Genomic DNA, 26,690 nt, shown 5'->3' with positions numbered 1-26,690 from the left:
ATTTCCACTCTTATTGTCTGCCTTGTTTAGGCCCAGCCCACGACGTAGCAGCCTGTTCAGCCTGTGCTTCTTTCAACCGACGAACGCTTAGGCGTCGGTCGGAGTTTGCAGAACAGTTTTTCGGTTCTGATTTTGCGTACATTATGCCGTCGGATCCTCCGACTACCCAATTTGCCAAAAAACGCAAAGATAAAGACCGACACTCGCGGTCCGCGGTTTCGGCCGAAACCATGGTTAAGCAAACCGCGAGTGTCTCGATTTCGGCCGAAACCGAGAAAACTGATCAAAGTACAGCTGAACCTATCTCCACAACTGAGGCCCCTGCTACCACTCTTGAATTGGCCTCAGAAATTTTATCCACTACGGTGGTTGCCACTGACTTATCAGACACCATTCCCTTGGATGTCTCTACCCCAGCACATGGTGCTGCTAGGCCTCCAGCAGCCATGTCCATTAAGGCCTTCGCCAGGGCTAAAGCAGCCAAGACTACTAAGACAGTGCCTGTTAAACCCCCCACAACCAGGCCCTCTTCTAGATCTCAAATGCTTACTTTGGCAGAAGATTTAATTTCATTAATTAGAGGATCTCAATCTCACCCAGACAGGGCCTCTCAGCCCCCAGAGAAGAGACCTAGGGCAGAGCCCCCTGAGCCAGTGTCCTCTGATGATTCTGCTGACGAATCAGACATAACTGACCAGCCAGAGGCTCCTTTCTCCAATTTTGAAGATTCTGATGCTGAAGAATCCATTCCAGCTGCTTCCCCACCAGAAGAATTCTCCTTTGGGGAAACCTTACATGCCATGCGAGAGCAGTTCCAATGGCAGCAACAGGATTTTTCAGACTCCAGGAAAAGACTTAGGACCTTTCTGCACCTCCCACAGCACAGGCCCTTAGCTATACCTCCTGTTCTCTCTGTGGTGGATGATGCTTTCAATGATGTCTGCTCTGCTCCAGATTCTTTACCCCCAGCCCCTGCCAAACCAGACAGATTTTACAGGGTGCCAGATACTCATCACCACCTTTACAAGGCCCCACTTGCAGACCCCGAAACTATATCCCAGGGTCCCAAGGCAGTAGCCGCGACCATAGCTAAAAACCCTATTCCTTCTGAAAGGGAAGCAAGGTCATTAGACAGATGGGGTAAAAAGGTCTACACTTCAGCTACTCTCTCAGCTAGAGCTTTAAACTGTCAGTTTCACATGATACAATACCAAGAGTTTATGCTTGATCAGTTAACTAAAAACTAACCACTGATGAATCTCTTGATAAGAAATATGTATTAGAAATGGTAAATAACATACAACAGGTTAGCAACCATTCCTTAAAATGTGGCTATGATGCACTGGAGGCTTCATTTAGATCAGCCATGACTGGCACAGTGATAAGAAGGCATGCATGGCTAAAGGAGCAAGCTTTACCGGATCATGTTAAAGCTAAGTTGCTAGATGCTCCTATGGATAAGACAAGTTTGTTTGGTACACCTGCCCAGCAGGTTATGAAGAAAATGGAAGAAAAGGCAAAATCTGTTCAAACGGTTAAAGATTTCTTGCAGGTTCAACCCCAAGGTTTAGCAGGAACTGGCCTGCCAAAATTGGTCCTTTCCTGACTCCACAAAATTTCAAAGGGGCAGGAATAGACGTTCCAGAGGCAGAAACCAATCCAGAGGAGGTGCCTACAGAGGACGACAGTGGCAAGGTAACAACAGAGGCACAGACACAACCACTGCCACTACATCAGCACAACCACAGTATCCGCCTACCAGGGAACAAATAGCAGCTCCTCTAGGCGGAAAGTTAACCTTATTTTCAAAGAACTGGCACTACATAACAAAAGACAAGTGGATTTTACAAACCATAGATCAAGGTTACCGGTTTCACTTCCACACTTTACCAGTCAAAGAGGAATGCCAAATCTACCTCCAAATCAAAAAACAGAGGCACTACAACAGATAATGGAGTTAGCAAACATGAGAGCTGTGGAAAGAGTGCCAACAGCAGAGCAAGGAAAGGGGTTCTACTCCAGACTATTCCTAGTTCCAAGAAAGGAAAAAGTTGGAGACCAATTCTCGACCTGTCCACCTTAAATACATACATCATTGTCCCAAAATTCAAAATGCTGACCCTACAGCAACTTCTTCCCATGCTGGGCAAGGAGTCTTGGCTGGTAACTCTAGATCTCAAGGAGGCATACCTGCACGTCCCCATTCGACCAATCTGCAGAAGATACCTCAGATTTCTTGCAGGATCAGAGCACTATCAATTCTCAGCATTGCCCTTTGGCTTATCTACTGCGCCCAGAGTATTCACAAAATGCCTGGCATCAGTAATCGCCCATTGCAGACTACAGGGAATTCAAATTTACCCATACCTGGACGACTGCCTGCTACAAGGGGACAACAAAAGCAAGCTGACAACAGATTTACAAAGGGTCATTTACTTGCTACAAGCACTGGGATACACAGTCAATTTACAAAAGTCAAGGCTGATACCATCCCAAACAAGGACATTCTTGGGCGCAGAATTGGACACAGTAAAACAAATGGCCTCCCTGACTACAGAAAAACAAAAAGAACTCCCTCTTTACTTCTTGGCACTAACAAAACTGAACAAGTTAACAGCAAGAAAAGTACTGCAGGCCTTGGGCTTCATGGCATCATGCATAATCTTGGTTCCATTTGCCAGACTACATATGAGAAAACTACAGTGGTACCTAAAGAATTTATGGTCCCAACACAGACACAGCCTGGAAACAGAAATCCCACTAATTCCATGCTTAAAGCAGGAGTTCCTATGGTGGGCTCAGGCATGTCAGTCAAACCCAGGCCTACCCTTTCGCAGATGTCAAGCAAGCCAGACCATCACAACAGGCGCTTCAGACCTAGGATGGGGGCCCACATGCTGGACAAATGCGTGCAAGGATTGTGGACACAGGATCAACTTCACCTGCACATCAACCTAAAAGAAATGCTGGCAGTAAAACTGGCAATCCAAAAGTTCAAACCATTTCTCCAAGAGGGCCAGTTGATGATAAGGACAGACAACACCACAGTCATGTGGTACATCAACAAACAGGGAGGCACTCATTCATACCCCTATGCAGAATGACTTTGGAGCTGTGGACCCTGGCACTCAGCTACAACATCCAGTTACAGGCAATATTTGTACCGGGAAAAGAAAATACTCTAGCAGACATATTAAGCAGAACCACATCGGATGCCCACGAATGGAAGCTGCACCCGGACATCTTCAAGACCATCTCAAAGAAATGGGGAATGCCTCAGATAGATCTATTCGCATCACCTCTCAATCACCAGCTCAAAAAGTTCTGCACAAGGACATTCCACCCACTAGCATGGAAAGTGGATTCGCTCTCCTTCAGCTGGAAAGGCCTAACAGCATATGCATTTCCACCTCTTCCCTTGATACACAAAGTACTACTAAAAATCAAGGAAGAACGTCCAAGGATAATCCTAATAGCTCCAAACTGGCCAAGACAACACTGGTACCCACTGCTGAGGAGCATGTCTCGGAACAATATGTGGCCAATACCCCTGATGCCTTTGATGTTAACTCAGAACAACTACAGCATCATACATCCAAACCTAAAAACGTTGCAACTGACTGCATGGAACATCACATAGCAGCAGCTAATCCAGAACTTTCCCAAAGAGTTAAAGACATTATTCTTGAAGCACACAGACCTTCAACAAGAAGGAACTATGCTGGAAAATGGAAAAGGTTTGTCATTTGGAGTACGGAAAGAGGAAAAGATGTGTCAAACATAGATATGCCTAACATTCTGGAGTATCTGGCGAACTTCTTCATTCAGGCCTGTCCTACTCCTCCATCAAGATACATGCATCAGCTATTTCAGCAGAATACAGCTTTGATCCACCTGTTTTTCGCACCCTTTGCTCAGGCAGTTCCTCAGAGGAATCAAGAATGTAAAACCTCCAAGGAAACCACCATTACCAGCTTGGGACTTAAACTTTGTGCTAGAAAAGTTGACACTATCACCCTTTGAACCAGCTGCAACAGCAGACCTACAACACCTGTCATGGAAAACTGCTTTCCTACTGGCAATTACTTCAGCAAGGAGGGTTTCAGAACTACAGGCCTTAATGGCAGTGCAACCCTTCCTAATCTTCCACCAAGATAGAGTGTCCATGAGGACTAATCCTACATTTATGCCTAAGGTGGTATCCAGAGTGTCTTTAAACCAGGCAATCCACCTACCTACCTTCTTTCCCAACCCACAAAACAGAGGGAAAGAATACTGCATACCTTGGATGTACATAGACAGCTACGCTACTACTTGGACAGAACAAAAATAGCAGAAAGACTGACCAACTTTTTGTAGCCTATGCAACAGGAAGGGAAGGAAAAGCTATTTCCAAACAGACAATCTCCAAATGGATAGGAAATTGCATACGATTCTGTTACTCCTTCCATGGAAAACCAATTCCACAGAACATAAGACCTCATTCTACAAGGGCAACAGCCACTACCACAGCCTTCTTACGAGGAGTGGCAACCAAAGACATTATTGAGGCGGCTACTTGGACCTCCGTGCATACATTTGCCAAGCATTATAATTTGCCTCTATATTCCAGATCCCGAGCAGGATTTGCCACTGCTGTACTGCAAGGGATCCTAAACGCACCATAATCTACCTTTATCCTCCTCCCCTAGTTGGCTATGGTATTCTACCCAGTTGTTATGACTGCAGATGCATCCATGAAGGACATAGTACAGTTTTGTACCTACCATAAATGTAGATGTCCGAACTGGATAGCATCTGCAGTCAGGATTACCCTCCCTCCTTCCCCTCTGTATATATGTACATACATGCTTTTTGTGTTTACCTCTATCTTTTTGGAAACATTGGCATCTATCCAAATTTTAGCCTTCAAGAGGGCTACTGGCATCTGGGGCAAGAAACACTGAGGAAAATGGCGTCGGCTGATGCTTTTATACCTGAAGACCAACAGAGATGACGTCGGGTGAAGTGCGACATCAGCCGAAGCCGGACCTGGACTTTGGAATCCGGCCGACTGAAGGGCTGCCTGACGACAGGACAACCCTGTTGTTATGACTGCAGATGCTATCCAGTTCGGACATCTACATTTATGGTAGGTACAAAACTGTACTTTTTCAACTCTGATAGGGGAGTTTACCAGCTGATCCAGGGCATTTGAGTTGATGAATTTCAGGAAGCGCTGGGCCTGGGAATTTGTACTCTAGTAGTTTTCCCAGTGAATGGTAGGGTAATTGAAATCACCCAATATCAGGATGTTTGGTAGGACCTTCATGTTTTCTAGCATCTCCAGAAAGGTGAAGTGGTGGTCCTGGGTCATGGAGGGTGATCTGTAGCAGGCCACAATTTGCATTGCAGATTTGCCCGATGTTAGTTGCACATGGATGATCTCAGAGGTATCATGCTGCGCCACTAGCCTGGAGGTGTAGGTATCCTTGATGAATATGGATACACCCCCTCCTTTTGTGTTTCGGTCCGTGTTCTATGGCTGAAACGTGTGGTATGAGTTGTAGCCCGGTAGTATTGGGGTGCCCTCTGAAGCCTTGAACCAGGTTTCAGTTACTGCAGTACTGTCGACGTTCTCCATACTGAGGAGTGCTTTGAGCAATTGCATTTTGAGATTTAAACTCCTGGCACTGAGTAGCATAACCTTCAGTTTTTTGTTAATTGTGCTGTTTACGGAGGTGGGTTTGACTTTTGAGCTTTGACTATAAAAGGCACTATGGGGGCAGCAAGAGCCTTGGCCAGTATTCGAAAGCCTAGGGGTGACAGGTGCAAGCTGTCTCTTGCAAAGCAACACGGCTTGTCGAGCATGTTGTCCCAGGCTGACAGACACTGGATCCCCTTTGAATAACACCAGAAGCTTAGCCAATTGTTGAAATTGATAATTTTTTTCTTTATACTGAAGTATCATTCTTGGTGAGGGCAGGATGCTACTCAGGGTCAGGGTCATACCAGCCTAGGCTACATGATCAGTGAGCTCTTCCATGTCTCTCTTCATGTACTCCAGGGAGGTACGTCTCAGGTCATTCACACCAACATGAACAATGACAGAGTCATATTTGTACTTGTTCTGGAGTGACCTGAGTGCTTGTGTTATGTGGTGGATTCTGGCTCCTGATAGGCAGCTAACAGTAACCTTCTGCTTTTCCAGCCTAATGAGTGGGACATCAGTGTGCCTGATAGTCACCTATTACTAGTGTGTTAGGTATGTTATTTCGCCTTAAGCACTGTGATCGTGCGGCACACTGATTTTGTGTTTTATGTGTTGTCTGGTTTGTAACGGGAAGTGCAGGTTGTTTGGGTGTCTGCTTTGGAGGTCTGTGATGCTTTTGCAGGTTTTTATTTAGAGCCTCCGAGTATGATTTTGTGTATTTATGTGTATTTTTTGCCAGTGCTGTTTTAGTAAATCTGTGTGCTGCTGGAGTTGTGGTGCAAATGTTAACCTTCTCCTCTTGACTGTCTGTTCTAGTCTTGGGTGGAGACAGCTTAGCTTCCAGTTTAGCTGTATAATTGCATCTCTCGCATATGTTAGTGTTTTGTGGCAGGAGGAGGGGTTGTCTGTGTACATGAGGCAGTTGTAACATTGCCTCAGGATACCCAGATTCACCAGCTGGACTGGAGAGTGCACCTGAAGCTGCCCTTTGGTCATGCCTGAATAGTAGTGTGAGCTGCTTAGTCGCTTGGTTGGTGAGGGGTGAATAAAGAGCCTTGCTCTGCTGGGCAATCAGTGTCAGGGTATATTAGTGCTTGCTATTAGGTCTGAGCAAGTGCTGGGCTGAAAGATGCTTTTTGAGTGCTTAGGTTGAGAGTTAGACTTGTTTCAAGGGAAAAACTGGAGAGGAGACTTAGTGGAGCTGGAAATTTAACTGTTGTCTGGGTTATTCCCACTAGGGTAGTGACTCCTATGAATTGGAGCCCGAGGTGGTATTTGTTTTACCAGTAGGAACTTCTACTTTTTTCAGTAGGTGTCTTAGGATCATTTACATCCAACTTAGTTACTGCCAACTAAGGCAGATAGGACTTAAGTTTAATGTCAGTTCTGAAGTCTGACATACTCAGGAGTGCAGCACCTCTCTGTGGTGCACTACAATGTACACAGTCCATCTACCTAGTATGGGAATAAAACCCTCAACCTTCTTCACTAAAGGTAAATGTGCTGTCTGTTGTGCCACAGACAATGCATACGTTACAAACTCTTACTTGAAACTTTTCAGAGAAATTGTGAACTATTAATTGAGACTTTGCAGGCAAGGAATTCTTTGCCTAGTAATGCTTTGGCTTGAATCACTCAAGACTTTTTAGGAGTCATAATCAGTGACAGGGCAGCTGAAACACTGAGAAGTGTGCCTAAATATCCTCTTGTCTTCTTGTTGCATGATTTTTTTCTGTGCCTGTGTAATTGCTTTTGCAGTTTGAATTTATTTTACTTGTGTAGCAACCTAAAATAATGTTTGAGGTGCCTCAGTATTTTAAGTCAAAATTGTTCACCACTGAAATCTTAATGCTTAAGCAGCCTTGTCTAATAATAATATTATTTTATGATTATTTCCCATGATCTTTTTGTAATGCATGAATACTTTTGCACAGATTTGCTCTTCCATTCCTTTTTTAAGGTCTGGAAGCTTATTTTTTTATCACTTCTGCATCATTGCAACCTAGTGTCATTGCATACATGTTTTGTAATAAATACACTTGTTACTTTCGAGCTTCTTACAGCAGTGGTGCCATTTTATCAACTTGAAGCAGCAGCTGTCTTTTCATTATATTGTTTGTACAACATGTGTGTCTGGCTGGTATTCGTCTATCACTGCATGCTTCCATCCATTACACTATAACTTTTTTAACAGTTATTTCTTGTGAGCATTTCTGAGATTACCTTAACTTGTCCCTTTGTGTCTTTTAATGTTTTCAGGAGTAATTTGTTTTTGATTGTTGAACTTCATCTGATAACACCTGGGTGGTAAAAGAGGAAAATCCATTGTATTACTACTCTGCCTGCCCCTTTAAACATCATGATTCTACTTTAAAACATTATCCTCCTGGATAGTTTCAGTACATTCAGAACTGATAAATGATTGTGACTGGAATAATCAGGAAATTTTTGTATTTGGGGATAAACTTAAATGCTGGAAAGGTAAAATGGTGTGCCGCCTTGTTTGAGAGACTCCCAGTAGAAGAAAACTGCACAGAGCTGGTTTGGGGTAGGATACTGTAATTATTGGGCTATGTTTATGTTTTCCTTAAGTCTTTTAAGTTCCAGCCAGGCCTCCCAGCACACAGCCCTATGGAAGCAGAAATGCAGATTGACCAGATTCATTCTCTTTACTCATCTGTGAAACAGAGTTTGGGAAAGATCTCCTTGTCTTATGCAGGTGAGAAGAAATATGTTCATGTACTTCCTCTAAAGTGTTTTATGTATTCTATAATGGTAAGTCTTTGCTAAAGTGAGACTGAGGACTTAAAGCCTGAGATTCCTGCAGTACAAGCAGCAGTTATAGTTTGCTTGTAAGTTTGTGAGTTGCATCATTTAAATTTTTCCAAGTTTGCAGTATTGCATGTTTAAATTACTAAGCTCCTTATCTCTTTCATTTTATTCCTAAGCCTCATCCAACACCTTGCCATACTGTACATGGAAGTTGTCCGAGATTACTAGAGATTACAACCCAGATGTATGTTTTGTCTCCCTTCATGGTCCATGCACATTCCTGGAAGTAGTTAGTTTAATGTATGCATATGTGATGTCTTACTTCATAAATGTTTTCTCCACCGCAAATGAATACTTAACAGATGGCTGTTTCCTTATGTTTTAGTTCTTCATTTTTCTTAAATGCATAGTGTGTGTCTTTACAATGTGTTATATGATTACAGCCATTTCCTCCAAGGTACAATAAACTTAACTCAAAGAAAGGATACTGGATAATTTTGTGCATTGCTTTTATTGTTACCACATTGCTGGATGCTTGTATGTAGTACTAAGCGTGTACTGTTCGTCTGGCATGCTGTGGTCCTTCAGTGCCTTTAGAACTCGGCAGCTGTTGGCTTGGAAAGAGAAGCTTTCTCAAGCTGTAACTCATCCCTTTATGCATTATGGTGTATGCTCCTTTCTAACCAGGTCTCTTTTCAGCTGATCAAGTTGCCCCAACTAATTCTCCTTTTAGTTTACTTAAGAGAGAAAAAAAATCAGTTTTCTACTCGTCTTATTTTCATCATTCAGATGTTCATAACAATCATCAGTTTTCAGGTCAGACCAATCTTTTTTTTTTTTTTTTTTAAAGACCTTTATTAAGTAAGACATAGGAAGCATACTTTAGCAGAAAATAAAGCAAACCATATTAACATTCTTTCCATTTACATAAATTGTACATGACATAGCTTTTCTTTTCTTGTGTCTGTCATCAGTTCAACATTACATAAAGTGCTGAATTCCTGCTATCCCTTAAGCCTTGCTTCCCCTTTCCTCCTGAATATTATTCTGCATGTATTGATCCTTCAATTTCCATTAATTTAATTCTCTATGAACCAACCCTTCCTTTTTGCCTAAAGTGTCCACGGAGATGAACATTAACAAGTCTATACAATTATCAGTTTTCTTTCCAAACCTTACTAATAAGGGCGAATATATGCTGCACCTTTATGATGTCCACGGGCAATTACATTTTTATCTTCACAGGACAAAACAGTACAGGAAGTCTGATCCAGCTGTGTGTATCTTTTTCTCCTAAATGCTTGGGTCAGGCAGTTTTCAAAATTACCCTGGCCAAATGGATTACTGATTGTATCTCACTAATTTATTATCAAAAAGGTTTGGACTTACCTCACTAATTTATTATCAAAAAGGTTTGGACTTACCTCGTTCTCCTAGAGTGCATTCCACTAGATCTATGGCTACTTCATCTGCCTTTTCATCAAGAACCTCCATTGACGACATCTGCCCTGCAACCACTTGGTCAAAGACTCGTACCTTTGTTACACATTACAAATTAGACATCGGAAGCAGTGCTTCCTTTGCTTCAACAGGTCCTTCCTTGAGAGGCTACCAAGAGATATGTAGCTGGGGACTGACCCATTTCGTGAGGAAGAATAAAAAGAACATCAGATTTAGAAGTTATGTACTTACTATAACTTGGCATCTGTGTTGTCCATTTTCATTCTTCCTCACCTTCCCTTCCAACCATCCCCCATCCTGTCACTCCTAGAAGAATCTTTAGATGTTATTGGAGCCCTCATGTTCCTGGTTTGAGCCTCATCTTTTCTTGTGTCTGTTCTTCAGTATAATACAGTGGGCAGTAAGGCAGCAAACTCGATCTGAGGAGTTGGGGGTGGAATAGTGCATTGTGGGTAGAGGGAGGAGCTCAAGTTTGAGTCCGAAGTCTTGTATATGTGGCTGAGTCAAATCCAAGGATCAGATCCTAGACCCATTTGTGAGGAAGAATGAAAATGGACAACACAGCTGCCAAGTTATGGTAAGTACATACCTTCTAATTCCCAGTTACCTTTTTCGTACCCATCACACTTCCAATATTTGCTATCTACCAGAGGAAAATTTCTTTGAAGTCTGCTTGGGGTATAACAGTACCAATTCAAGCACTACAAGCAAATATCCTAAACCTTCTGGACCTTGATGCACACTTGGGAGCCATACATATGTCTTCCCGTTGTTCTATTATAAACTGCTTTTCCAGTCTGTCCTCCCCTATCTTTTCTAATCTCCTGTGATTTGTTATTATAGTTATCATGCAGTATTTTATATACCTTAATAATTATCCCCTTTTTAACAGCAGCTTCTGTTCTAGATTCAGCTAAAAACTCCACCAGAGCTGGCCTTTCACTAATATTCTCCATCCCTTCCTCTTTTCCTACCAGTGACTAATATCAGAGTATAGGCAAGGTAGTTTAGCCTGCACTCTAAATGTTTTCTAGGCCTTTTCCTACTCTAATACTTTTCCCTGTCTAGTTATTTGCTCCCAATAACTTGATTCTTCTGACAGTTTTCTCCTGTAAATTCCAGCCTCCTCTTGCCCATTTTCCCTTACTTGCAGTCTTCTCTATTGGCAAAATCTCCTGTCTCCATTCTCACATTGGCTTACTTAGAATGCCTTCTTCTACTTTATGAATGTAATATTCTGTGTGATTATTATTCTCCATAAGACTCTCCATCCAAAGTCCCACTCTGTCTTTATTTCTTGAACTTCCCCCTTGCTTCATCAACATCCCTTTCCTTTTTGAATTATAATCTTCTACTTGTGTTATATGTATGAGCCTTATTAGCTTTGAAATATGCCATGGAATTGGGTAATCCTAAACAACCTTGTTCTGTTGGAAGGATCGTCTTACACCACTTTTGCTCTCTTCCCTTCTAAGATAAATTCCTTCATTTCTATTAATTATTGTCTGTAACTTCTCCCCTGTTTAATAAAAATGTACAACTAAAGGGACTAAAAACACCGTATCCGCAAACGAGAATCCAGTTTTTCAGTTTTTATATTATCTTTTGTTTAGTCTCTTCCCACATATCCTTAGCTGCAATAACAGAAGCCTTTTTAATACATACTGCTAAGTACTTCATCTTGTCATATCCCCATTAATGTGGCCATCGTTGAACCAGATGTTCTTCGTGTTTCACTGTTGCAGTCTTCACACTTGGATTATCATGCCAGGGGTAGCCCACAGTCTGCCCGAATACCAGAGGCTTAGTATTTCTGTGTCTGTTGCTGTCTCTCCATGACTGACGTCAGGTCGTCAGTGGTATAAAAACAGGTAGCCGACGCCATTACATCAGTCTTTCTTGCCGTGAAGCCTGAAGCAGAAGCAGTTTGCACGAGTGCCGGTCAGCCACTTCCTGAGTTTTCATTTCCGAAATTGAAGTTGAAGTCTTGTAAAGCTAAGTACCCCATTGGGGATCCTTTTTTCTTGCTCTAACCAATGTCAGAAAAAGTTAACAATTGGTCTCGTCTGTGGAAAGCAAATACCACACCGAGATTTCCATTCTTACTGTGTCACCTGTTTAGACCCAGACCACGATGTATCTCAATACCGGTTTTGTTCAGTGCCCAAACTATTTGTCGTCGGGCCCGTAATTATAAGTTCATAGGTAGGTACTAGGCTGTCTGCCCGAGGGCATTTATAAGCCTAGCCAGTGTGTCGGCTTTCGCCACCCCATTGATTAATTAACTGATCCTCCTCAAGCAGAGCCAGTGAAGTATTGTAGCTAAATACTTTCGTTCTCGATCTCCGTATTCCGAAATGGCTTCGGAAAACCATCCGACTACCGATCTTCCAAAAAAAGTAAGGATAAAGACAGACTGCACAGGTCCAAAACAGCTGACAACACTACCGTTAAGCTAGTTGCCAGTTCGTTGGTACTCAGTGAGGCGCTTTCGCAGCCCCTGATGCCCTCTTCAATGGATTTGCAAGCCGCTACCAAGACCCGTTCGGAGCCCGGTATGCCGTGAGACTCTTCTTTGACTATGGAACCTGCAGATGTCTCTACCTCGGATGGGTCCGGAGCCACTGTGCGGGCACCGGCTTCTGAGGAAGTTCTTCGCACTACCAATACGCGACACAAACCGATGACTTCTTTCACGTCTTCAGTTCTTTCTAAAACTACCAAGTTTCTAAGGCCAAGAGTATGAGCTACGCCTAAAAAAACGACTACCCAAACTCAAGCGCCTGCTTCCTTGCCACAGTCACAGATGCTTAAAATGGCGGAAGACCTTATGCTGATTAGGGGAAGCCAGCCTTCCCCTGGTAAAAGAAAAAGATACCTGTCCCCATCAGCTTTATCTGACCAAGAGTCCAACTGTGAGGTTTCTGATTATGAAGACATGACCTTATCTGCCTATGATGATTCAAATGCAGAGGAACCAATTCCTTCTGCCTCCTCTCCAGAGGATTTTTCTTCTGGTGAAACCCTACATACTTTGAGAGATAATTTCCATGGGGAATGCCAGGATTATCCTCAGTTCAAAAAAGAGACTCTGGGGATTTTTTAGATTTACCACAGCACATACCCTTAGCTATCCCTCCTGTTCTGGATGTTGTGGATGATATCTTTATGGAATCCACTCTAACTCAAGATACTTTACCCCCTGCTCCCAGGAAACCTGACCGGTACTGCAGAGTCCCTGACTCTCACAAATTTATTTTCAAAAATCCTACTGCTGACCCAGAGGTTATCTCCCAAGGACCTAAAGGAATAAAAGCAACTATAGCTAAGAATCCCACCCCCTCGGACAGGGATTCCTGAGCTTTAGACCGATGGGGTAAAAAGTATATATCTTTGCAACTCTTACCATTCGAGCATTAAATTGGCAGTTTCACATGCTGAAATACCATCAACATACTATGGAACTTATTAAGCTAAAATTATTGACCTTACCTGACTGTGCAGAAAATAAAGAATTACAGGAACTTATTCATTCTGCAAGCCAAGTCAGCAAGCATACCTTGCAATGTGGGTTTGACGCCCTAGAAGCATCTCGCAGGGCCTATACCAATCAAAACCGACAACACCACAGTGATGTAGTACATCAACAAGCAGGGGGGAACCCACTCTTACCCACTTTGCAGGGTAGCCATGACCCTCTGAAACACTGTCTCAGCCATTCATTTTCACCTGCAAGCTCAATTCCTGCCAGGCAACTAAAACTCTCTGGCAGATAATTTGAGCAGAAATCTCCTAGACCCACATGAGTGGCAATTAAACCACGACACCTTCAGTCTTGTGACCCAGAAATGGGGTACCCCAAAGGTGGACCTAGTTGCCTCCCCCTACAACCACCCGCTTAGCAAATTCTGCACCAGGGATCCTCACAGCAAGGCTTGGAAAGTGGATGCCCTATCCTTCCAGTGGGCAGACCTCTCAATCTATGCATTTCCCCCTCTACCTCTTCTTACAAGAGTACTACTCAAGATAAGGGAGGAAAGACAAAGAGCAATCCTGATTGCCCCAGACTAAACATGCCAACACTGGTACCCACTACTGCGCAGTCTGTCACCTTTGCCTCCATGGCACCTCCCCCAGATCCCAACTCTCCTGACTCAGCAGAAGGGACAGTTCTTGCATCTGCAATTGCAGACCCTGAACCTTGCAGCCTGGCTTATTCCTTGTCTTCTCCTCCAGTGGCTAGCCTAAGCAAGCAGGTGTACTGCATGTCATACGTTAAGCCAGACAACCCAGTACTAGAAAATCCTATGCTGTCAAGTGGAAAAGGTATTGTTCCTGAATCCAGACTAAAGGAGCGGATACAGCACAGCCCTCCTTACCTCTCATCCTGGATTCCCTAGCACACCTACTCCACAGGGGCCTATCCTTCTCTTCCATTAAGATCCATGCCTCTGCCATCCCTGCTCATTACAGCACTGATCCACCTCTCTTCTCACACCATCTCATCAAGCAGTTCCTGAGAAGGGCCAACAACTTAAGGCCACCAAGAAGAGCCCCTACCCCTGCTTGGGACCTTAACGTTGTGTTGAAAAAGCTCAGCCCCCTCCCTTTGAGCCTGCAGCATCAGCAGTTAACATTCCTCTCTTGGAAAACAGCCCTGCTTCTGGCCATCACATCAGCTAGAAGAGTGTCTGAGCTGCAAGCACTTATGGCTGTGGATCCCTTCATCATTTTTCATGCTGACAGGGTCTCCCTCAGGGCTAACACTACTTTCATGGATAAAGTGGTGTCCAGTGTGGCTCTCAACCAATCTGTCCATTTGCTCACCTTTTTTCCCTAAACCTCAAAATAAGAGGGAAAGGATCCTGCACTCTCTAGATGTGCACAGACAGCTCAGATTCTACCTTGATAGGACTAAGCCCTGTAGGAAATTTGACCAATTACTAGTCAGCTTTGAAACAGGGGCAGAGGGCAAGGCCATATCAAAACAAACCATCTCCAAATGGATAGCACACTGTATCCATTTCTGTTACAAACACCATGGGGAAGCCACCCCCTCTGGGGGTCAGAACACACTCCACTAGGGCAACTTCAACCTCTACAGCCTTTCTCAGAGGAGTCCCTACCAGAGACATTCTGGAAGCTGCAACTTGGAGCTCTGTTCATACCTTCACCAAGCATTACCACCTGCCTATCTTTTCCAAATCCAGGGTGAACTTTGCAACCCCAGTCCTGCAAGGGCATAGTAGCCTGCCCCCACTCTTCTTGACTGCCTCCACCAGTTCTTCAGCTTTGGGAATCAACCCAAGTGTGATGACTGCAACAGTGAAACACGAAAAACATAGTACAGTTGTGTACACATACCATAAATGTAGATATTTGAGTGTATTCACTGTTGCAGTCCTGGTTTCCCACCCTCCAGCTCCCTTGTCTCTGTCTCTCTCTTCCTCACTCGTTTCAGGGCTTTTGGTATTTACTTTTTACTGGTGGTGTTTTTCCACCATAACTTAGCTCCCTCTTTGGGGGCTCCTGACATTTGGGACAAGAAAAACTGATGCAATGGCGATGGCTGCCTGTTTTTATAACACTGACGACCTGACATCAGTCATGAAGCAACAGCAACCGACACAGACGTACTAAGCCTCTGGTATTCGGGCCGACTGAGGGCTACCCCTGGCAGGATAACCCAAGTGTGATGACTGCAACAGTGAATACACTCTAACATCTACATTTATGGTAAGTATACACAACTGTACTTTCTTGTGTGGGTTCATAATTTATTACTGTAGCCTTTGTTTTATTTTCATTAATTTTATATTCTGAAAAGACATGAATGTATCTCAGAATATTCCACAACACTAAGTTGTTCTTTTTTCTGAATTCATCATGTACAAAATAATATAATCTGCAAATTGTCATCTTTTCTTGAATACCATACCAATTATATCCTTGCATTTGTGAGTCCCTTATTTATTTTTTTTGCCAATGGCTTAAAATATAAAGCATGTAACAAAGGAGAAAGAGGACACCCCTAACTGGTTACTCTGTTCAACCACAACTTATCAGAGAGGAACCCTCCCACTTTAATTCTATCCTTTACGTAATTATTGTATTAGGGAATGCAGATGCTGCTATTGCCTTACTCATAAAATCCCAGATTACTCCGTTTAATGCTTTCTCTGTATCAGGACTCATCAACAACAGTGGCATTTTCTTATATTCTGCTTCCTTCTGGATCATCATTGTTCTTTTAATGTGGTCAAATGTTTGCTTCCCCTCCACAATAACCGCATTGATCCATATTGATCGATTTTGGCAACACGTTATAATCATGGCTTAAAACTAAAATGTGTCTGTATGCCTCCTGGGTCTTTACCACCTTTAGGTAATAATAACCACCACAGCTTTCTTCAAAGAAGTTGATGCTTCCCCTCCTTTTAAAATATTGTAAACAAAATCTTCCACATCTTTATCACTTTCTTCCCTCCTAACTCCCAAACCTTCACAGGAATTCTTTCTGTTCCTGGGGACTTTCCTGAAGATTGATTGTACATCACAATTTTTATCTTGTCTCCTCCTGTCTTAACTGTTAGTTGTTGAGCCTCATCTACCTCTAACCTTGGCATAATTGTCTTCCATAAATATTTCCATTTGTGCTCTTTCCTGAGTTCCACATTTTTATACAGCTTTTCATAAAATTTCTGAAATATCCCTAATACCCCTATTGGATATCATAGGTTTTAAATTTGTTGACATCACTTTGCCTAAGTGATTGTGCTAAAAGCTTTTGTGCTCTAGAGTTATCAAAAAATAATTGATTATCGGCAATCTTTCTAAAATCATCCACATTATCCAGATACTCCCTAATTTTCTATTTTGTACTCTGCATTTCTGCCTCTTCTTGATCGTTGAGATTCCCCTTATTTTGCAGTACTTTTACCTTTGTCAGCCTAATACCTATTAATTCTTAACCATATCTGTTTATGTGTTATTTCTACTCTGTTTTTAACCCTCATTTTAATTTTATCCCCACGCATTATGTATGACTTCTGAAGATGTTTCTACTTTCACTAATAAAGCTTGAGTAATTTCTACTACCTATTCCTTAAAGTCCTCTTTTTTAACAGGGAGGTGGGGAATCACCAAGGTCTCCTTTTTTTCATTACCTCTATTTTTTTTTTAATCGGTGCATGATCTGAAATAGTTATTGAATGTGTGTCAAAGCTTTCAATTAAATGCACATGTTCCTCTGAAATATAATTTCTATCTAGTCTAGCCCAGTTATTGTACCTTGGTGAGTAATATGTAAATTCGGTCCAAGTTCCTACTACTGAATTCACATTTTCCATAGCGAATATTATCACAAATTTCTTCAGAAATCTACCCTGTTTTGATATGTTTTCCTTGCTAGGCCCTCCGATACATGCTTACTGTTGCAAATTTAATTCTAAAGGATATTCAGTAGAATCTGACACGTCAGAAGCTATGTGGAAAGAAAAATTGAAGATGACGGAATATGAAAAAGGACCTGCAGATGCAGACCACCAGACTGCAGCTACTGACAACTAATAAGCAACACCTATAAATTCAAGTGCCCCAGGAGGGAAAAAAGATACTCAGGCATCACCCACTGCAACTGTAACACTGAGTCAGTGGTATACAGGCAAGCTGCAGGAAATTCCCACATTTCTATGTTGGAAAAACAGTTAATAAACAAAAAGGAGTAGTAGCGCAACATATCAAAAATCTGAGCAAAAGTCCAAACAAACTCCCTGGCAAAGCACCCAGTGGTACACCCAAACCAAGAAGGTTTCCGGTTTCACATCCGAGAAATAGTTAACTTCAAAACACTGGAGGGCAACTAAAAGGACATACTTGAGAAGAAGGAATTAGAATGACAAACTGAGCTCTAAACATGCAAGAAATCTGGACTCTAAACATGCAAGAAATCTGGACTTAACGCATCATGTTCCATCCAAAGTGTCTTCACCTTAAGGAAACTTCATCATTAAAAACTTGTACTAAATCCAACAATGCTGACTAAAAACCTAATAAGGGCATGGAAACCAATAAGTTGTTTCTACACAGGGTCCACTTGTTTGGAGTTTTTGGACAGGGACATCTGAGGCGCACTACTGTTTTTTTTTTTTTGTTTTTCATGATGAGTATTACCTTCTTTCTTTTGGACAGGGACAGCAGAGGTGCACTAGTGTTTTTTTTATAAGTATTTCCCTCTTTCTTTGTTATCCCTTCTTTTCCTTTGGGTTTTAGCTAGCAAGGGCCTCTGCTCTGACTGGTCAAGGTAACATAGAATGGGTAGGTGGCATGTTTATTGTGGAATTTGTAATTTCTTGTGAGCACCATAAACACTCTCCCATAAAAGTGGAGCATTTAACTTCTGTGTAGATGTTTCCCTGGCAAAAACATGTTTTTTATGCAATTCTTTTAAGTGGTTTTCTCTTGTTTCTTTGATGCACCATATATACCGTTTATACCATTGTCTGACACACGTTTTTATTTTCTCCAAGTCTTTTGGATTTCTAATACCATGACGGGAATGAGCTCCTTTCCTAAGTGAAAGTATGATTAAAGTTCATGAAGTTAGTATTATTTCAATCTTTGATGTTAACCAGAAATGTTCTTTGCAGCACCCACATTGTGCCCAGTATTGACTCCTGCATTCATTCAGAGTTCCTTGTATCGGTAACAAATTTAAGTACGATTGTAAATTCTTTTTTATAAGACCTGTTGCTCCTTCTACTGTTGGAACTGTCTAGGTATCCTTCTATCACATTGCTTTCATTTTTACCTGCAAATCCTGGTATTTTTTTGACTTTGTGTCTCTCTGTATATAAGCAATGTCAAAGATCAGTGCTACTTTTGACTTCTTTTCATGGACTTTGTCTGGTTTTCTCTCATCTTTTGAACTGTTGATAATGGGTGATTCCATGTGATAAAAACTTCATCATTTTCTGTAATGCTTTGTGGCTCATGTTTCCAATGTTTTTCACCTGCTTCAGTATTATAATGTTTGCACAAGCCCCAGTGCAAAATTCTTGCCACATTATGCCTTTCAGTACGCAGTGCTTCTGCCATTAGTATATCACAGCCAGCAACAAGATGTGTGACTGTTTCCAATTTTGTTTTACAAAACCTGCATTTGTCTGTTTCTCCACATGTTCATTGGGCTTTGTAAACCAACATGTATGTAGTCCACTACCTTGGACTACCAGTGTTAACCTTTCATCTCCTTAACCACTCCTGCATTCGATCCTGATCAGCATGACGTTATTCCAAGAGTTTTCTATACTTGCAACTGCAGTATATTTAAGCATTTTCCACATTTCTTGCCTTCTCATCTGATCTTTCACCTTATATACTTTCTTGTGTTTTAGGGCACATTCAGTTGCTGCCTGATTTTTATGTACTTCTGGTTTGTTTTCTGTTCCCCACTTGACACCAATGTGCTTCTGCTAAACTAATCATGAAAGTCAGGTTAGACTTATTCTCCTCATGTTTTAAAACTTTTACTACATTTGGGTCTTGTGAAGTTAGCAGATATGAATGCAGTCCTGTTATTGCAGATCTGTACATGTAATCAATTTCGAGGAGACCCATATCCCCTTCAGAAAAGGGAATATATAGTCTTACACTGATTTTTATAAATCATTTGATAAGCATGAAGCTGCATCCTCTTTTTCCTGTCCAACTGATCCAGCACATTTTGGGACCAGTCGGTGTCTCCAAAACTGTAAATTTGGACAGGAAGACCAAATTGGTTTATAGCTTGGACTTTATTCCTAGATGTCAGTGCTGGTTTCATTATAAATTGTAGTCTTATAAAATATTCCCTACTAAGTTGTATTCACATTTGTTCAAGTTTTATTGTTGATCCTTCATCAGTTCCCAAATATGTACATGCACCCCCCTTGCTCAAGTTTTTATATCACATTCTTGTTTCAGGCTGATGTTTTCTTGGTGCTGCAGCCTTCCTCCTTTAAAGATTGCTTTTGCACATTTATCAAGACCAAATGACATACTATCTTAAAAAGTTTTGATCACTTGCAGTTGTGCTTTCAATTCCTTATCTGATGAACTATACAGTTTTAAATCATCCGTAAAAAGGAGATAAGACTTTACACTTTGATGTTTTCTTGGACCAAATTGTAGCCATGACTTAATCTGTTAAGTAGACAGCTTCAATGGGTTAAGGGTTAGACAGAAGAGCAGCGGTGACAGTCACCCCGGAATACCCCCCTTTGAATTTTTAACCCTGGTATAATAATTTGTCCTTTATCATGGCTTAATTGCAAAGTGGTTTGCCACCATTTCATGGTCACTGTAATGTAATTGATCAGTGTAGGGTGTATCTTATACATTCTTAAGCACTCTTTTATCCATGAATGTGGGATACTGTTAAACTTTTTTTGTAGTCTATCCATGCCATACTTAGATTCTTCCTGTTTTTACATTTCTCCTTTATGACTTTATTTAACAACAAATGATCCTTTGTTCTGTATGACTTTCTTTTGTTACCCTTCTTTTCTGTTGCCATGATTGAGTTTTCTTCTAAATGACTGTGAACTCTGTTGGCATCAATTCCAGTGTATAGTTTATACTTTGTTGGAAGGCAAGTTATTGGTGTATAGTTTTTAGGATAGGTTGCAGCTTCGCTCTTAAGTAGGAGTATTGTTTTTCCTGTTAACCAAATTGGTAGGAGTATTATTTTTCCTGCTAACTAAAATAGGTGTCTGTCTGGGATTCTTACTCACGGCTAAATCTTCATGTAAAGATGTTAATACTTTTAGCCCGAAGTTAAGTACTGCACCTGGGCCTGGGGTTATCCAGTTACGAGATTTTCTTAACTTTGTTTCAATTTCTCTGTCCATTACTTCATCCCATTTCATGTCCAGCACATTTGAACTTTTTATCCTGCATTTTACTTCTGTCTGTTCAGCATCTTTGTTATGTTCCCCAGGATTTTCCATTTCTCCAAAATGCATCATCTTTTTTGGTGGTGTTTCAGTTCCTTTTGCCTTGTTTCCCAATTCCCTATAAACTTTTTTTGGGTCATCAATAAATTGCTTATTTTGTACTTCACCTTTATATTTATTTGCATATCTTCTAAGTTTTTTTTTCTGCCTGTGCTATTTTTAGTTTATTATTTGCAGTAGTGCATGATAGATCCTGATCTGTTCTGATATTGCACGCTTTTGTTGATCCTGTTCCCTCCTCTAACAGTAACACTTTTTGTCTTAATTGCTTTGTAGGTGTCTCTATTTGATACTTCCATGATGACATTTGATTTCTCCCCTTCCTTTATATTACTGTCTTGTGTTTTTGTGGTAAGACTTTATCTGTTATTAATTTAGCTGCGCAGTAATATATCCTATTCACTTCTGTTATATTGCTTGAATTTCTAACAGTACTAATTACTGTGTTAATTTGTTTCATAACTTTTTGGGTTTTATTCACTTTTCTCTTAAATCATTTTCTTCTAAACTGAGGGCACATTCTTTGTTCTCCATTTTCTGTGGTCATTCTACAGGAAGTTCCAGAGCATCTTCTTGTGCCAAATTCTCTTCAGTTTCATCCTATGTCATCTGTTGCCCTTTCATATGGGACCACACTGGCCTATAACTCCACAACATTGGCTGCATTAAAGTTACCATAGTTTCTTGTTCCTTCCCTTGATGTGCAACTCCAACTGAACTTTTGTACTGGTTTCCTATGGAAGGCTCCAAAGTATCTTCATATAATTCATATAACACTGTCTGTAAAAGGACTGTGATAAAGCATTGGGCAAAAGCATTGCAGAATCCAACTATATCTCCTTGTAAACCTACATGTATTTTAACGGTTTACAAAGTGTCTCCACTTATAAAGCTGGACAATATCTATTTGTATTTGACAAACTGAAGATAAAATAAGGGTGTGTTTTACATGCATCTTCTAATTGCTATTTGCATCTTAATATTTCCCTCTGTCTGTTACCTCACTATTACCCTGGGTCAGCCCACTCTGAATCCACACCCACCTTGACACCAGTTGATATCCCACTCCCACCCACTGACCAGTCAGTGAGGATCACATGTATAACTCCACCCCCTCCCCCTGAAAAATGTCTATACAAGTAGCAGCTTTTCACATTAACTCACTTAGAAGTGCTTGTAGAAGTATGCTGCAGTGATCTGATATATTATAGCTACACCAAACAGCCACTGAATTTTACAGAAAGAGATTGTTAGAAGAGGAGGTTGTGGAGACAGCATGGCCGGCCTTAGGCATAGGCGAACTAGGTGACCGCCTAGGGCGCCATACAAGCCAGCCTCGGAAAGGGCGCTATTTTTAAGTATTTATTTATTTTAATTAATAAAATTCTTCTTGCTCTCCCTGTTCAGGAAGCCTGAACTATAGCATGAGAGAGGGTGAGCGTCCTCCCACTTACAGTTGTAGGTTGGCCCAGAGACTAAAAAAAAAAAAAACTGCTGTACACGAGTCTGTTACCTTAAGGAGGAACATTAACTTGCATGCATCATGACGCCAGCGTGGACGCAAATATATTCTTCAGGTCTGTGTGTAATTTAAACTAGCAGTTCTTTTAAGAAATAAGCCAAGTCTGTGTGGAGCCATTTGGCTTAGAAAGAAGGTAAGTGTATGCGTGCTTGTGTTTGTGTAATTTAAGCCACTCACTTCTGTATGAGAGGGTGTGTGTGTGTGTGTGTGTGTGTGTGTGTGTGTGTGTGTGTGTAATGTATGTGTATGGAATTTAAATTTAGCTGTTCTGTTTGCATGAGAGATAGTGTGCGTGCGTGTTAATGTGTGAGAGTAGATGCGTGTACATGTGTGTTGCTGATATGGTGAAAGTCTTTAGCAAATAGCTCTCAGCAGGCATCCAGGGAATATTGTCTGGACCAATGTAACTGGAATTTTTAAATTTGGATAGTGTAAAAAGGACTTGATCTGAAGTGATTTCAAAGGAGGAGGAGATGGAGACTGATTTAGTCTGAAGCTGCAAGTCTCAAACCCACATACCACTATTACTCAGGTGCCCTACTATTATACCTTAGCTGCATAGCTTCTTCTGTTTTCCATTTTGTGAGGGACCAGTAGTACCCATTACTCATATCTGCATAACATTTATCACATATGATTGGCAAATACACTCTCTAGTTCCTTCACTCAGACAAGAGTGTGTATCTATCGGTCAGTGTTCAAACCTATTGCTATGGTCTTTGATCCCATCCTGACACATCTAGAGTGTCATTTGTGTTACTAATATTCATGCTTCTATTGTGTGTAAAAACCATTTATCTCTGAATTGTGAAGACAGTGAGAAAAAAAAGGATGTGGTGGTTTTACTTTGCATTTAGATAGGGAATAATCAAATTTTGCAAATATTTGGAACAATATTTGTTTTTTACTTTAAAACATGGAAGCAGATGGCATACTGGTGCAGCACTTAGCGCTGTCACCTCACAGCAAGAGTTTCCATGGTTCGATTCTCGGCTGGGGTGCCATCTGTGTGAAGTGCCTGCCCTTCTGTGTTCATGTGGGTTTCCTCCCGGTGCTCCAGTTTCCTTCCATATTCCCAAGACATGCTGTAGGTATAGCGGACATTCTAAATTGGCCCTAGGTGTGTGTGTGTGTGTGTGTGTGTGTGTGTGTGTGTGTGTGTGTGTGTAATGTAAACTTAGTGGTTCTGTTTGTCTCTGTATGAGAGAGAAAAGTGCATGTCTGTGTTGTATGAGAGAGTAGAGTAGGACTGTGTGGAATTTAAACTAGTTGTTAGTTGCTGTATGAAAGAGAAGGTGTGTGTCTGTGTGTTGCTATGTGAGACAGTAGGTGTGTGTTGCTATGTGAGAGTAGGGGTGTGTGTGTGTTTTAGCATACCTTTTCAAGTGTCTGGATTTAGCATTATAGTTTTTGTCTGTTTCTCATAAAGTTTGTGGTTTTCTGGCAAATCAGGGAGGACTGAAGTCACGAAATTATATGTATATACGTTTTAAACTTTGCATCCACCACAAAATACATGCTAATACAAATACTGTTATTCTTTTAACTTTCTAAGTTAAAAAGAGCACTACTTCAAACTGTACTTCAGACTGTCCCTATTTTTTAGCCATTGCATCCATGTTATTTTAGGCTTTGTGCAGATTTTTTGCACTAAGAGGTTGAGAAGTATGCATATCTTTCAGCTGTACAGATGTTTGCAGAATGTCCAAATTCTTGCCTCATATTTTTGGCCTATTCCTCATAAAATGTGTGGTTTTCTGGAAAATCCCTAAAGACTGAAATAATTAAATGTCATACATTTGAGTTTTAGTCTTCATTTCCTTTAGACAATGCCTGCTAAGATAAATGCTGTTATTCTGCAACTTTTTAAGTCTATAAGAGCAATATTTGTAATCTTTCCTTTTGGAGCCTTTGCCCCTCCCCGCAATATTTTAGGCTTTGTCCAGCTCTCTTCTGCTAAGAAGTTGAGAGGCATTGTATGTAATGCCCTAGTTGCCAATTATTTGGTGCATTTTTAGGTGAGGTAGTGGTTCTGCATTCCTGAGTGTGTCTTCCTTTGCTTAAGATGCCTAGTGACTATGAACTTGTTGGTTTCTCAGTCATTCCCTATTGTAGTATTACCAGCTTACCAGTTTTTTTTATGTAACATAGGCAGTTAATTCTTAAAGGGCAGCAAGCACTGAATTTGTAGATGAAACAGTGAAATATAAAGTTGCTTGCCAGTAACAGCCTCTTCATTAGTTACAAATCTCTTTAATGTGGAATTATTCAGATGAAATTTACTTCTGCAGAGATTGTGCTTACTGACTTATACTGATGGATTGTAATGATAGGAGTCTTGAGTGGCATTTTATGGTTAAAATATTCTGAAATGGGCAGCTATTTCATTATTGGGAAATGCATTGTTTCATTGCTTACTGGAAAAATGTTCAAAACTACAAATTTAAAGCACAAAGCTACAAATTTAAAATGCACATTAACTAACAAGTGGTGCCTTATTGTACAGGGAATTTGAAAGCAGTGTTAGTACCATAATTGCCTTTGATGCAGAAGGCTGTGGATTCTACTTCCACACCATGTAGATGAAGTGCTGATATTGCAGTGCCCATATGATTGCATTATAAGGGGGGTAGCGGTTTTAAACTCCTGAGTGTGTCTCCTTTGTATGAGATAGATAGTAACTATGAACTTGTGAGTTTGTCATTTCCTTTTGCAATATTACCAGTTTATCACATTTTAATTGTAATATAGGCAATTCTTCAAGGAAACTTGCAATGAATTTGTAGATGAAGCATTGAGGTGTAAAGTTGTTTGCCTGTAGCAACCTCTTCATTAGTTGCATATTTCTTTAATGTGGAATTATTCAGATGATTTTACTTCTGCAAGATTGTGCATTGAGTGATATTTGTGGATTGTAGTGACAGGTCTAGTCTTTTACGGTTGAAATTTTCTGAAATGAATAATGTTATTGATTTTATACATCATTTCATTGCTTATTAAAAGAATGTTAAACTGCAATTTAAAACTCTTTCTAACAAGTGGCAGTGGTATTATACAAGGAATATAATTTACTATAATCAAGAAGGTGAATCAAAGAACGAATACATGTATGCATGGACCTAAAAATGTGTGCAAGGAGTCTGTTTTGAAAACAGCCCAAAGATAAACTTAATGGCCAGATGCATTTTCTATGAATGTGGGTTTTCATTCCATTTCAATGGCAGAGAAGTTTAATGCTTATGCTAAGTCTGTTTTCATTGCGAGATTGTATTGTTTAGCAAATGGCTATCTGTGTTTGTGCTATTCTAGTTTAAGCTACTGTACAGAGGGAGGAGAGAGGTTGCTATTCTACTTTCACTGAGCTGTAAGACTCGTTCACCTACCCCAAAGTAAATTAAACTGCAAGATAAGCAACCCTTTGAAACAAGGCACATGGTCTTCTATTTTTTGAGGACATAACTTTTATAGTAAAATATGTGTGAAGGAGCAACAGATAAAACAGGTTTATTAAAGGAAAATTCCACCGTCCTTCACTTGCAATTTAACTACATTATAAGGTATCTTTTTTTTTTTCTATGCATTTAAATAATTGAGGGAAAAGACTGAAGTGGCCTTCTTGGAGAGTGGCCTACCTGTGCATGTGGCTTATAGGGGTGTGCATTAGTATGGTGTGGGTGGGGCTTAAGGGGCGCTGGAGTACTACTTCGCCTAGGGTGCCATTTCAGCTAAGGCCGACCCTGGGAGACAATTGCTGAATATTTTAACCAAGGTGCTTGAATGGCAAAACATTATTAACCTGATCACACACACACACACACACACACACACACACATATATATATATATATATATATATATATATATCTCTTTGGATAGTGATTTTCCAGGCTGTTGTGCCCCTGCTGTCATTGTAGGGTGCTTTGATGTTGCCCCTGGACATGATGTCTGACTTCTAGCACCTCAGATTGTGGGATCTATGCTAGAAGTTCCTTTGGTTTGCTCTGGATGATCACCACTTCCAGTACAAAGTGTTGCTGTTTGAGCCTTCTTCAGTGCCCACAACATTTTGCAGGTTGTTTTCTATGATGGTCAGAAGTTTGCAAGAGAAGCAGATTGACGTGTTCCCTTATCTGAACAACTGACTCATAGTAGCCACATCCAGAGACTCCACAGAAAAGTCTGTAGTCCCTCAGATGCCAATAAATGTGGAAATGTCCTCTCTGACTCTCTGTCAGAGGATTGCCATCAG

The 26,690-nt window shown here is 41.0% G+C and overlaps 1 protein-coding gene across 4 annotated transcripts in view; it reads left to right on the top strand.

Annotated features, from left to right (window-relative positions):
* TEDC2 (tubulin epsilon and delta complex 2) overlaps nt 1-26,690 on the top strand; it is a 1,244,333-nt gene that overhangs the window by 787,569 nt on the left and 430,074 nt on the right. For 3 of the 4 annotated variants that reach the window (XM_044065294.1, XM_044065296.1, XM_044065297.1), the window contains one exon: nt 8,294-8,411. In XM_044065294.1, coding sequence (XP_043921229.1) covers nt 8,294-8,411 — 118 coding nt within the window. The remainder of the gene's footprint in view (nt 1-8,293; nt 8,412-26,690) is intronic. The other variant, XM_044065295.1, reaches the window with a different exon arrangement.

The sequence above is a fragment of the Protopterus annectens genome, chromosome 3.part0, assembly GCF_019279795.1.
Source record: "Protopterus annectens isolate FY-2018-M chromosome 3.part0, PAN1.0, whole genome shotgun sequence".
In the NCBI taxonomy this organism is placed as follows: domain Eukaryota; kingdom Metazoa; phylum Chordata; order Ceratodontiformes; family Protopteridae; genus Protopterus; species Protopterus annectens.
The sequence above is the reverse complement of the archived record's forward strand: the minus strand, read 5'-3'. Positions and strand labels throughout refer to the sequence as shown.